Here is a 12,594-nt window from a genome sequence, read left to right as displayed (position 1 = left end):
TATATTCTAATTTGTTTGGCTTCTAAAACATCAGTGTTAATGTAATTTAGACTGAGACAGTAAATCACAAATAAAATAGGATTGAGTCCCCTTTAAAGTTCAGGTACAAGTCAGTTCACTTTCACAGTTCACACATTTAACTTTAAAATGTACAAATTTATAATTTTTTCCCAGGTCTTTGTCTTTCTTAATTTTTATTTTATTTTTTTAAAGATCGCAATAATATTGTATCGTGAACTGCATAATGCAATATTGTACGTATTGATAACAGATTAACTGGCTAATGGAATGCTATATAGAGTGACCATACGTCCTATTTTTGGACCTAACAAAACTTCTAAATCTCCCAAAATGTCCTGGATTCGGCTTTTGCTTTCTACAGTCGCCATTCATTGTGTGCATTTTTGTATTAAAGCCCTACCCGGGACTGTTTTCTTGATCCCGCCCCTGCGATTACCACCTAGTCACACAGTCATTCTAATATTAAATATAATTTTTGTGCATCAGGGAGCCGCTGTCATATGCAGAGTATTAAAATGTCTTTTTGAATGAGCACCTATTTACTTTCACTTTCAACTTCGCTATCACACGCACCCTGTATAAAGGGAGAACATCTTACAAGATCAGATATAAGCACATCATCTGCTGAGCAGCAAATCCTCCAGCATGTTTTGTCAGTCATCTCACCTTTGACCCGTGATCAGTTCAATCTGATTCCTGCTGCTTCTGCTGGAAGCAGGGTTGCCAAAGCAGAACGGAACTTGGCTTATTTTAAACTGATGCGAAGGGTTGATTTTCTCCCGTGGGTTAAATGTTTGAAATATTGCATAAATTACATTTGACTGAAATTCTTGTTTTCAAACATTTTCATTCTACCTGTGATAAAGCTGTGCGAGATGTTGTGTTTTGCGATGGCCACTGGTAGGAAGCTGTTCAGATGCGTTTATGATCAGTTTGCACAAGGGTGACTGTAAAATGTACCTTTTAGGTATGGAAATGAAATATTTTGAGTTTTGATATGGGATATGGTCACTGAAACAGATTACCCACCAAGCGTTAGTTGTTTAGCGAAACGCTAAGCTAGTACATTGACCGTACCAGTGAACATTTCTGTATGCTGAGCTAACAGTTCTTTACCAAAACAGATCTGAGTTGTATGTCTGATTTTTGCTGCTTGTCTGAACAGCTGGTTAGCAGGTAACGCTAATATTAAAATAACTGACAGGAACATGAGGCAGTAGTGATGAGCTCAGGCTCAGTTTGAGTATGGTGTGTTAATTGAACGGGAAGCGCAGTGAAGTTTGCTGCAGCTGCTGGCGGGAGGAGCAGAGATCTGCAGCGAGCTGATTGGGTGTGGCGCTCTAGCGGTTGGCACGGCAACGGGAGCGTGCGTCACGGTGACGCAGAGGGATGTGGTCCGGTGGCCAGCGTTAGCGCGTCCGTGTCCGGCGTCGGCGCTCTCACGCCACAGCGCGTCAATATTTGTGTAGGCGTGTGCTGCTGCCGTGATGATGTTGTGCGTGTTTGCTTTGCTGAACTGATAAGGCAACCTGTGGGGCTGCAAACGACTGTGATATCAGTAACAGCAACACATCCAGCTGTGCTTTTAAAAGGCATTTTCCTGTAGAAATGAGCTCCGGTTAGAGGCTGTGGGGCGTTTGTGAAGTGTGAAGCGTCTGCTGGTTCTCCAGCCGCTCTGTCTGTTCAGATGCTGGCGAGTCTTTCATAACCGGATCAGCAGCAGCTCCTGTAGCGCAGTGGGAGCCTTCAGTGCTTCATCAAGCCTAACATCCTAAACTCACTCTGACACAGCACTGCGCTCTTTAACTGCTGTAAGTGGACACTATGAATGAGAAATATTACATCAATATTGATGTGTGCGGGTCTACTTCAAAGAAATTGGCCTTTTAATGCTTCTACAGCTGCAGGTGTGATGCTGCTGTGCTGAATGCTCAAAATATCTGTCATAGAAAATAAAATCTGTGCCTTTGCCCCAGTTTCATTTGAAGTTTTTTGAACAGTAAGATTTTTTCTGCTCACCAAGCCTACATTTATTTGATCCAAAATACAGCCTTTTTTATTATTACTACTATTTCTATTTGAATATGTTTTCAAATGTAATTTATTCCTGTGATCAAAGCTAAATTTTCAGTGTAACATGTTCCTGCAGAAATCATTCTACAATGTTGATGTGCTGATCCAAAGATCAGCATCTACAGGGGTTGGACGGTGAAACTGAAACACCTTGGTTTAGACCACAATTAGTATGCCGTTTGGCCTCCTTTTGCAGCCAATACAGCATTATTTCATCTTGGGAATGACAAATACAAGTCCTGCACAGTAGCCAGAAGGATTTTGAGCCATTCCTTTCGCAGAACAGTGGCCAGGTCACTATGTGATGTTGGTGTATGAAAACATTTCCTGACTCGCTCCTCCAAAACACCCCAAAGTGGCTCAATAATATTCAGATCTGGTGACTGTGCAGGCCATGGGAGATGTTTAACTTTACTTTCATGTTCATCAAATCACTCTTGTCACCAGTCTTGCTGTGTGTATTGGTGCATTATCATCCTAATACACGGCACCACCTTCAGGGTACAATGTTTGAGCTATTGGGTGCACAAAGTCAGCCTTCACACTCTGCTCTTATTGGTGGAATGTGCGATCAGTAAAGACTGGCCACCAGGCTGCATAAATATAGCCATGAAACCTCCAACACTATATTGGCCAGTGTTTCAGTTTCATTGTCCAACCCCTGTATATATATATATATATATTTATCTTTATCTTTTTTATTTATTTATTTATTTTTAGGGGGGAAAGAAATTATAGAAATACTTAATACTTTTATTTTAGCAAGGATGCTTTAAATTGATCAAAAGTGATGATGTTACAGAAGATTGCTATTTTAGATAAATGCTGTTCCTCTGAACTTTCTATTTATCAAAGAAACATGAAATAAACTCAGCTGTTTTCAACATAACAATAATAATAATACATGCTTTTTGAACAGCAAATCAGAATATTACAATGCTTTTTGAAGGGTCATGTGACTGAAGTAATGATGCTAAAAATTCAGTTTTGAAATCACAGGAATAAATTACATTTTAAAATATATACATATAGAAAGCAGTTATTTTGAATAGTAAAAATATTTCAAAATTGTACTGTTTTTGTTGTACTTTGGATCAAATAAATACAGGCTTTTTTTAAAGATGTATTCATGGGCTTTTTATGCCTTTATTTGGAGAGGACAGTGTAGAGCAGACAGGAAAGCATTGGGTGAAGGGAGAGGGGAGTGGGATCGGCAAAGGACCACGAGGGGATTTGGGATTTGAACTCAGGTCGCCGTGAGCGCTTTTCCGCTGTGTGTAGGCGCACTAAGCGTGAGGCTGTTGGCGCCAACGAGCAGAAGAGACTTCTTTAAAAAACTTTAAAAATCTTAAAAACTTTTGACTGGTAGTGTATATACCATTTGCAAAAAAATTTAATTCAAATAAAATAAATAAAAAATCTGTACCAAAAAAATCCAAGTTTTTCCAAGTTCTTGCAAATGCTAACTTTATTTTCTTGTTGCTTTCATTTGGTTTTAACATCAGAGATTCATCCATAAATATCACTGCTTTTGAGAAGTCACTCCAGATGATATTTTACACCCAGAACTACTATCTTGTCATAAAACAGTTGAATTATTTAATACTTTATACTCACATAATGTCGTTAATAAAATTTTAATTCAAGTTTATTTGTATAGTGCTTTTAAAAATCGGTTAATGACGTAATCAAACAGACAAAGAACACTGTGTTAACAGTAATGAATTATTTGCAATCAAACTTATAGCAAAACTTGTTAGTGCTGTATGTTGTTTCAGGGTTGGCATCATCTGAGGTCCTCTGAGGGGTTGGCATCATCTCTTCTTAAGTGTTCTACATCCAGACTGATGCATTTGTAATTCCTAGTTACCACGGGATGTCAATCCCATGGCAGAAACAGAGAACAAATAGGAACATAATTAGCGTAGCTGCTGTTCAAACCAAGCAAAATGATTTGTTTAACCCAAGCTAAAGAATAATTTACTATCTATCTATCTATCTATCTATATATATATATATATATATATATATATATATATATATATATTTTTACTAAGAATAATGCATTTGATCAGATATAGCTGCAGGACAGGATTATGAGATGCATTATTTGAACGCTTGGCTAAAGAGATCATTAATAACTAATAATAACTCAATGTCAGTTGCACCACATATCGTTGGTTTCACCATTTGCCAGAACTTCTTTATTGCTTATGCTTTCTAAAAAATAATTAAATATTATGCAAAAGTACAATGCAATTTTCAAAATTCATTTGTGTAAATTATTAAATTCTTCCATCTAAAAATGTAATTTGACATTTGAAATGAAATATTCAGTCAAACTTTGTCTTTCTTCACAGCCGAGCGCCAAAGTCCATCAGGACATTCTGAACGAGCTGGTTCGGCCCAGTGTGGATTACGTGCGGCACAAGAAGTTCAGGTCGGGCAATTACCCATCTTCCCTCAGCAACGAGACGGACAGGCTGGTGCACTGGTGTCATGGAGCTCCTGGAGTGCTGCATATGCTCATCATGGCTCACAAAGTGAGTGACACACACACAAACGATCATCATCATCTCAATACACACACAAGAGTATGTGAAAACTCAGTTTACATTCATTTATATAACAGTTTATAGAGCGCATGATCAAGACTTACAGCAGAAGTTGCGCTTATGCTCCGTTTTCATAAATACAATATCCTGTCATGTTCCTTTATGATATGTGACCCTGCACAACAAAACCAATCATAAGTATCACGGGTACATTTGTAGTAATAGTCAACGATACATTGTATGGGTCAAAATGATTGATTTTTCTTTCAAAAATCATTAAGATATTAAGTAAAGATCATGTTCAATAAAGATATTTTGTACATTTTCTTACCATAAATACATCAAAACTTACTTTTTGATTAGTAATACTTAATAATAGGGTTAGTAATGGTAATTTTAGATGACCTTTTGGATGTATTTAATTATAAAACCCTTTACAATCTAAAATAACATTTATTAACAACTTATTTCATATTCAAGTCTGGCCAAATTACAGATACATTGTGTGTGAATTTGTGCATGTTATAATGTAAGCATCATTAATCACCCCCTGTGTGAACAAATGATTTTTAATAAAAAATGAGTATGGTTATTGTCTCTGATTGGCCTGTTTACTTAGGCCTCAAAATACTTCTTATTTAGAGGTACAGTACTGCATGATTTGCGGATTATATTTAACAGTTTACACTTTTGCGCCATATCTCAGACGTGGCATTAATACTAATTAATTAATTATTAAAATATTAATTAATTTCATAAACACAGTGTTATGAGATTAATGTTTTAAATATAAGGTTTTGAAAAAGAAAAATTAAATGATTTACATTTATACTTTAAAAATGAAACTGAAAGCACCAGTAGGTGGCAACAGGTCACTCTTTGTCACTGAATCATTTATTTAATTGATTCGTTCAAACGGCTGATTCATTCAAGAACAAAGCAAGTGACTATCTTTATGAATGGTTCATTGACTCAGTGACTCACTAGATTTGTTCAAAAATTCAGATTCATTCATAAGCGAAACAGCGTTGTGTCAGACATTATAGCTGTGCAGCGGCTCAGCTGTGACTTTGTTTGAAACTACTTTCGTTGATGAAATGGATCACAATCAGACAGCTGTGTTCCTAAAATATAAGTCACTTTATATTATTTTTGTATAAAATCAGAAATGTATACAACTGTTGTATAAATTCAATTTGACATTTGCAAACTCCCTTTTTAATCAATAAAAAGCTGTCACACGTCCTAGTTTATTGCGATCTCACAAACTTCCACTTGAATTAATAAACATCTCTACACTGCACACTAAACCTATTAAATTAATAGGACTGCTATCGTATTCTTTTGAATGGATAAAATATACAAATCACTTTAATTTCCAACCCCATTTCCAGCTTTTCAGCCCTGGTAATATGCATTGCCAAGAACTTCATTAGGACAACTTGAAAGGTGATTTTCTCAATGTTTTGATTTTTATTTTTGCACCCTCATATTCCAGATTTTCAAATAGTTGTATCTCGGTCAAATATTGTTCTGTCCTAACAAAACACACATCAATGGAAAGATTGTTTATTCAGCTTTGTAAAAATCTCGATTTAAAAAAAAGGACTCTTATGACTGGTTTAGCGAGCCTGGGTCACATACGGGAAAAAAGAGACTGATATCTGCCACTGGTGTGAAATGTGAATAAATGGCATGGATCTGTCTTTGCTCTCTGTGTCTCGTGTGTCTCTGTCTCTCATTCTTAAGGTCATGTTTGTTCTGTGTTTTTAGGTCACTAAGTTTATTTCTCCATACGGCGGCCCACAGTGACATCTAGTGCTCACTGACAGAGTCCCAGTTGTAAACATAACCTTATTTCTATCAGGCATCATAGCGATATTTAAACAATGTTAAATGACTTGATTTCTGTCACATATTTAAATATATAGTCAGAATCATAAAAAAATGTTTTATTGTGTAAAAGAGTCAGTGCACGTTCAGCGGGTTTATATTTTCTCCCTCCATCACTGCAGAGTGAACATATGGGTCATGTTTCTCTCGCTCTCTCTGTGGTTCTGTGTTCGTCTGTGTCTTTATCTCTGTCTGCTGGGTCGCCTGAGGACTGGAAGGGAAAATTGAGCATGTGTTATATTTGGAAAGTGAATTTTTCCTCCAGCAACTTTTACACCAGAGCTCTGACAAATGAAGACAGACGGCAGGACCTGCTTTTGCATCCACACACACACACACACACACACATTCTCACTCTCTCTTTCACATGTGTTGAACACGAGGAATAATTTTATAATTAAATTAAACAATTTTCATATTAAATTTATAAAGAAATTAAGGGTAACACATGTTCACCATTAACCAAGAGTTTTCCATCAACTTCTGCTTATTGATAGTAAGTAAGCTAGATGTTGTAGTAATGGATCCAAAATATGGTCATGCAAAATAAGGCATTAATTTATGGTTTATAAGTCCTAATACACAGCCAATATGCTAGTGATATGCATGCTAATAATAAGCACCTAGTTAACTAGTTACCTAGTTAATAGTGTTTCCAGTCAAACTTTATTTTAAGGTCCAGTTTTAGCTATTAACAAACCATTAACTATGACTTTTGCCTTAATAAACTCCTAATTTGCTGCTTATTAATAGTTTGTAAGGTAGCTAGATTCAGGTATTATGATTAGGGTTTGATTAGGGATGTAGAATGTGGTCATGCAGAATAAGTGCTTTATAAGTACTAATAAACAGCCAATATGTTAATAATAGACATGATAGTAAGCAACTAGTTAGTAGTGAGAATTGATCCCTATACTAAAATTTTAGCCTACTACAAATGTAATTTTTTTAATAATAGTAGATTATTATTAATATTATTATTATTAATAGTCTCTTCTGCTCACCAAGGCTGCATTTATTTGATCAAAAATACTGTAAAATTGTGAAATATTATTACAATATAAAACAGCTGTTTTCTATGTGAATATCTGTTAAACTGTAATTTATTTCTGTGATGCGCAGCTGAATTTTCAGCATCATTACTCCAGTCTTCAGTGTCACATGATCCTTCAGAAATCATTCTAATATGCTGATTTGCTGCTCAACAAACATTTCTTGAATTTCTTGATGAATGTTGTTATTATGCATGCACACACACACACATACAAAAGGGTTATTGCAGTAAATACACATAAGCAGGGCACAGTCTGCAGTTATTGCATTTGACTATAATGCTGTAATTACTATAATTAAAGCATAATAAGTGTGATTCATCATTGATTCTAAAAGTGAACTCAAGGAAGGCTGGTGACTGGAGGAGTCTAATGCGTGTGTTGTTGTGTTTGCAGATCTTCAAGGATGAGAAGTACCTGCGAGACGCGGTCGAATGCGGAGAGGTGATCTGGCAGAGAGGTTTGCTGAGGAAGGGCTACGGCATCTGCCACGGCACGGCTGGGAACGGATACGCCTTCCTCGCTCTGTACCACGCCACACAGGATAAGAAATACCTGTATCGTGCCTGCAAGGTACAGCAGCAACACTTTCCTCACCGCACTAGAACACAAACAGCACAGCCGTTTGCAGATCACGTGTGGTCAGTGAAGCTGCACTCGCTCGTGTTCATCATCTCTGAACACACAGACGATACACACACCGCTTCCAGCCAATGAGGCGTGTTATTAAACCCGATGTCATGGAAACAAAGCTGATCACATGACTACAAGTCTGCATGAGTCTTTTCGGGATAAACAGTACATCTGACCCACCAAATCTAAAATCTTTGTATTTTTACACACACACATATATATATATATATATATATATATATATATATATATATATATTTTGTGTACACGTTTGTGGTCAGTCAAATTTTATTTTAAATTAATTTATTTAAATTAATTTACTTTTATTCATCAAGGACACATTAAATTGATCAAAAGTTACATTAAAGACATTTATAATGTTACAAAAGTTTTCAATTTCAAATAAATTCACCTGTGAATCCTGAAAAATAAAATGTTTGACAGTTCCAAAAAAATATTGCGCAACTGTTTTTTCAACATTGCTAATAATCATAAATGTTTGTTGAGCAGCAAATCAGCATATTAGAATGATTTCTGAAGGATCATGTGACACTGAAGACTGGAGTAATGATGCTGAAAATTCAGCTGCGCATCACAGAAATAAATTACACTTTAACAGATATTCACATAGAGAACAGCTGTTTTACATTGTAAAAATATTTCACTATTTTACAGTATTTTTTGATCAAATAAATGCAGCCTTGGTGCACAGAAGAGACTTCAATCAAAAAAAACATCATAAAATCTTACTGACCCCAAACCTTTGAACAGTATTGAATATTACAGCATTCTGGGAAATAGTATGGGAAATGTAGTATCAGTATGTTTTTTTAAAAACTGTATTGTGTTCTGAAGGGCTACTACAGCTTGTTATTTTATCCATTATAAAGTGCTTGTGTTTCTGATCAGCTCAGAGCAGAGTTGTGGGTCAGACTGATGTCGGTCGGTATCGTCGCCCGTTTCCGTCAACTTTCCGATAATTGCACACGCCTGGCGAAGCTGCTGGAGTAATGAAAGCATAATGGGCTTGGCTGTTCTCATGTTATCACGCTAACCTTTTACAGTCGCAGTCATTTTCCAGCCCAAATTAAGCAGCGCCGCCAGACACAATCTCTCATTTCACCCTGTGTGACTCCAGCGGCCTCTCTCTCGTCTTTGTGATTGAAAAGCTTTCTTTTTATGGTTGCTTTTATGAATTAAATTGAAGCAAAAATTGCCCCGTCAAAACAATTGATTCATGCTCATCACTCATTATTTTTGTCTTGAGATGATGAGGAACTGGACGTGCTTTAAGGATTTGCATGGACAGGCACACTTTACACACATTTTTATGATAAAGCTTGTACGTTGTGTTCCAAATTGTGTTTTCTGTTTTTAAAAAATGTTTTTGATTTGTTTCTAGTTTGCTGAATGGTGTCTAGACTACGGAACCCACGGCTGCCGTATTCCTGACCGGCCTTATTCCCTTTTTGAAGGTAAATTGATCATCATGTCTCACTGATCAAATATCATCAAATAGTGTTTCCCAGCCTGTTCTTATCATTAAAGTACTCTACCCCTGTCTACATTAGACACAATCAATCACTGTCATTCTTTGTGGGGAAATAAAATGCACACAAATCACTGTTTTTTATATTTAAATTATTTATTTTTATTATTTATTATTTATTTAATCTAAAAATACAGTAAAAATGTGAAATATTATTGGAATTTACACTAGCTGTTTCCTGTGTGAATATCTGTTAAACTGTAATTGATTTCTGTGATGTGCAGCTGAATTTTCAGCATCATTACTCCAGTCTTCAGTGTCACATGATCCTTCAGAAATCATTCTAATATGCTGATTTGCTGCTCAACAAACATTTATGATTATTAGCAATGTTGAAAACAGTTGTGCTGCACAATATTTTTGTGGAAACTGTCATGTATTTGATTTTTCAGGATTCACAGGTGAATAGAAAGTTCAAAGGAACTGCATTTATTTGAAATAGAAATCAACTGTAACATTATATAAATGTCTTTATTCTTGCTTTTGATCAATTTAATGCATCTTTGCCGAAATAAATATTAATTTCTTAAAAAATAGTAAATAAATTAATTAATTTAAAAAAAAAAAACAACAACTTTGGAACAGTAGTGTATTTTATTCTTTAAAAAATAAAAATAAAAAAAATTAAATAAAGAGAGAGAAATTTATTACAAGTTTTAAATATACATTTCTGTGGTAAGATTGTAATTTTCTTTGTAGCTTCAGCTAAAACTTAAAGCAAAACATTTATTAAAATATATTTAAGTGATATTTAAATTTTACATATGTTTAAACGTAGTAGTATTGAGCTGTGGTTCTCACATGAGTGATGTGAGATTGAATCTGGCTTGCAACCGGTCTCACTTCATCATTGGCTTGAATCTCTGTTCTCTAATAAAAACCAAAATTATTAAGCACATGTGCTTTGACATATGTGACCCTCATGGGTCAAAAATTATAAATTTTTCTTTTATGCCAGAAATCATTAGGATATTAAGTAAAGTTCATGTTCCATGAAGATATTTAGTAAATTTCCTACCGTAAATATATCAAAACTATTAGTAATATTATTAATATGCATTGCTACGAACTTCATTTGGACAACTTTAAAGGTGATTTTCTCAAGTGATTCCAGATTTTCAAATAGTTGTATCTCAGACAAATATTGTCCTATCAATGAAAAGATTATTTATTTAGGTGTATAAATCTCGATTTCAAAAAATTGACCCTTTTGACTGGTTTTGTGGTCCAGGGTCACATATTGTGCTACTGTATGTTGGCAGTACAAGTTCTAATCCGGTTTGCAATTTCTGATTTCTCTCTTTCCCAACATCATTTCTCCACTGTCTTCTAACTACAATAAAAAGTGGGAAAAGTCCAAAAATATAATAGCAGAACGCCGAAATCCATTTGTTTCCACAATTTGATGTAACTCTACTTGATGTTCTTGCTTGACCTTCTGTCCGATCATCTGAATCCCTGAGGCTCTGTGAAGAAATTCTGCCAGCCCGACTCCACATTCACTGCCAGCCGTAGCATCTTGGCATCTATAGTGATTTATCTGCTGCTTTACCTTGCTGTTGTCATGGCAACCTACTTCCTGCACTCAGATTCTCATTAAAAGTCACACTCTGATTGGTCGCTCGAGTCTCCTGCAGCTTTCTCTGTAGTTAGCGGTCAGAGACGCTCCTGCTCCTGCATCCGACTCCCACATCACCCTCCGCAGCCCAGACTACTCCATATTAATCAGAATAATGCAGTTATTGTTAATATAATTCATTTTCTGTTTATTATAAATATAATATTATTATAATCTGTTTTCACCAGATTATCATTTTTGAGTAAAGAAACTAAAATCAGATCGTCTCATGATGTCATGAATATGAAAGTTAACCAGGTTGTTGTTGTGTTGTTGTTGTAGGTATGGCGGGAGCCATCCATTATCTCTCAGATGTGGTCCAGCCTGAGGGTTCCTGCTTCCCTGCTTTTGAACTTTGACCTGTGCGTTTGGAAGCATAGACTTTTACTCCTTCATTAGGAGCTTTACATGCTTTTACAGCACATTTGATTGTACAGTTTCATCGCTCTGGACAGACCCTTTAAAATGAAGAAAACATTTCTTCCTCATCACAGACGCAAAAAACCCAACCTTCAGCCTATAATTTCCGAGAACGCCGCCTTGAGTTCAGTTTTCGTAGCTTGTAGTCTTTCTCAGTATGTTGCTGTTATTTTGGATAATATTTGATGCTAATATATGATTTTGTTTTAGTTTCTATCTTTGTATGTTACGGCACAACAGCATTTCTTGCATCTGCATGCTCGTCGGGGAATAGCGGTGCCTCGACTCGATCGTCTGTCGCGCACTGGAGCGTTTGTCCCGTGTGAAAGTGGTTGTCTTTGTCTTTGCATGAGGATGGCAACATGTCGGAATGTGCCGGTGTACGTGTGCCTTTAGGTCAATTAATCCAGTATCCAACATGGTGTGGTTGTGGAGTTTGTACTGTGCGTATGTCAGTGTTTCGTTCCGGTCGCCATATTACGAAAAGAAGAATCCATTATATCTGAAAGAATGAGCTGCCCTGGTAAATATTGTTTCCTCAGGCAAAATGTGTTATGAATGTCGCAATAAATTGGGCTTTTTCTGAACTGCTCAAAATGTCTGATTCCAATGAACACAGCAGAAAAAAAGTCTGTGTGCTGTAACCTGTCATTCAACTGATGTGTGAATTCTCTCAGATCTGGAAAGAAACCACAATATTTGCAAAGAAACCACCGGTGTAATCAGGTAAGTAGTAGCCTACAATAAAATAGTGTAAAGTGTGTCAGAATGCATACATCC

At 36.0% G+C, this 12,594-nt stretch overlaps 1 protein-coding gene across 1 annotated transcript in view; it reads left to right on the top strand.

The window, feature by feature from the left end:
• Positions 1–12,276, top strand: part of lancl2 (LanC lantibiotic synthetase component C-like 2 (bacterial)) — a 45,030-nt gene extending 32,754 nt beyond the window's left edge. Inside the window, exons 7-10 of the mRNA XM_051098209.1 lie at positions 4,455–4,637; positions 7,991–8,167; positions 9,630–9,702; positions 11,677–12,276. Coding sequence (XP_050954166.1) covers positions 4,455–4,637; positions 7,991–8,167; positions 9,630–9,702; positions 11,677–11,753 — 510 coding nt within the window. The 3' untranslated portion in view covers positions 11,754–12,276. The remainder of the gene's footprint in view (positions 1–4,454; positions 4,638–7,990; positions 8,168–9,629; positions 9,703–11,676) is intronic.
• Positions 12,277–12,594: the final 318 nt, after the last annotated feature.

Source organism: Labeo rohita, chromosome 24, assembly GCF_022985175.1.
Source record: "Labeo rohita strain BAU-BD-2019 chromosome 24, IGBB_LRoh.1.0, whole genome shotgun sequence".
Lineage (NCBI taxonomy): Eukaryota > Metazoa > Chordata > Actinopteri > Cypriniformes > Cyprinidae > Labeo > Labeo rohita.
Note: the sequence above shows the minus strand (reverse complement) of the source record. Positions and strands in the feature narration are given on the sequence as shown.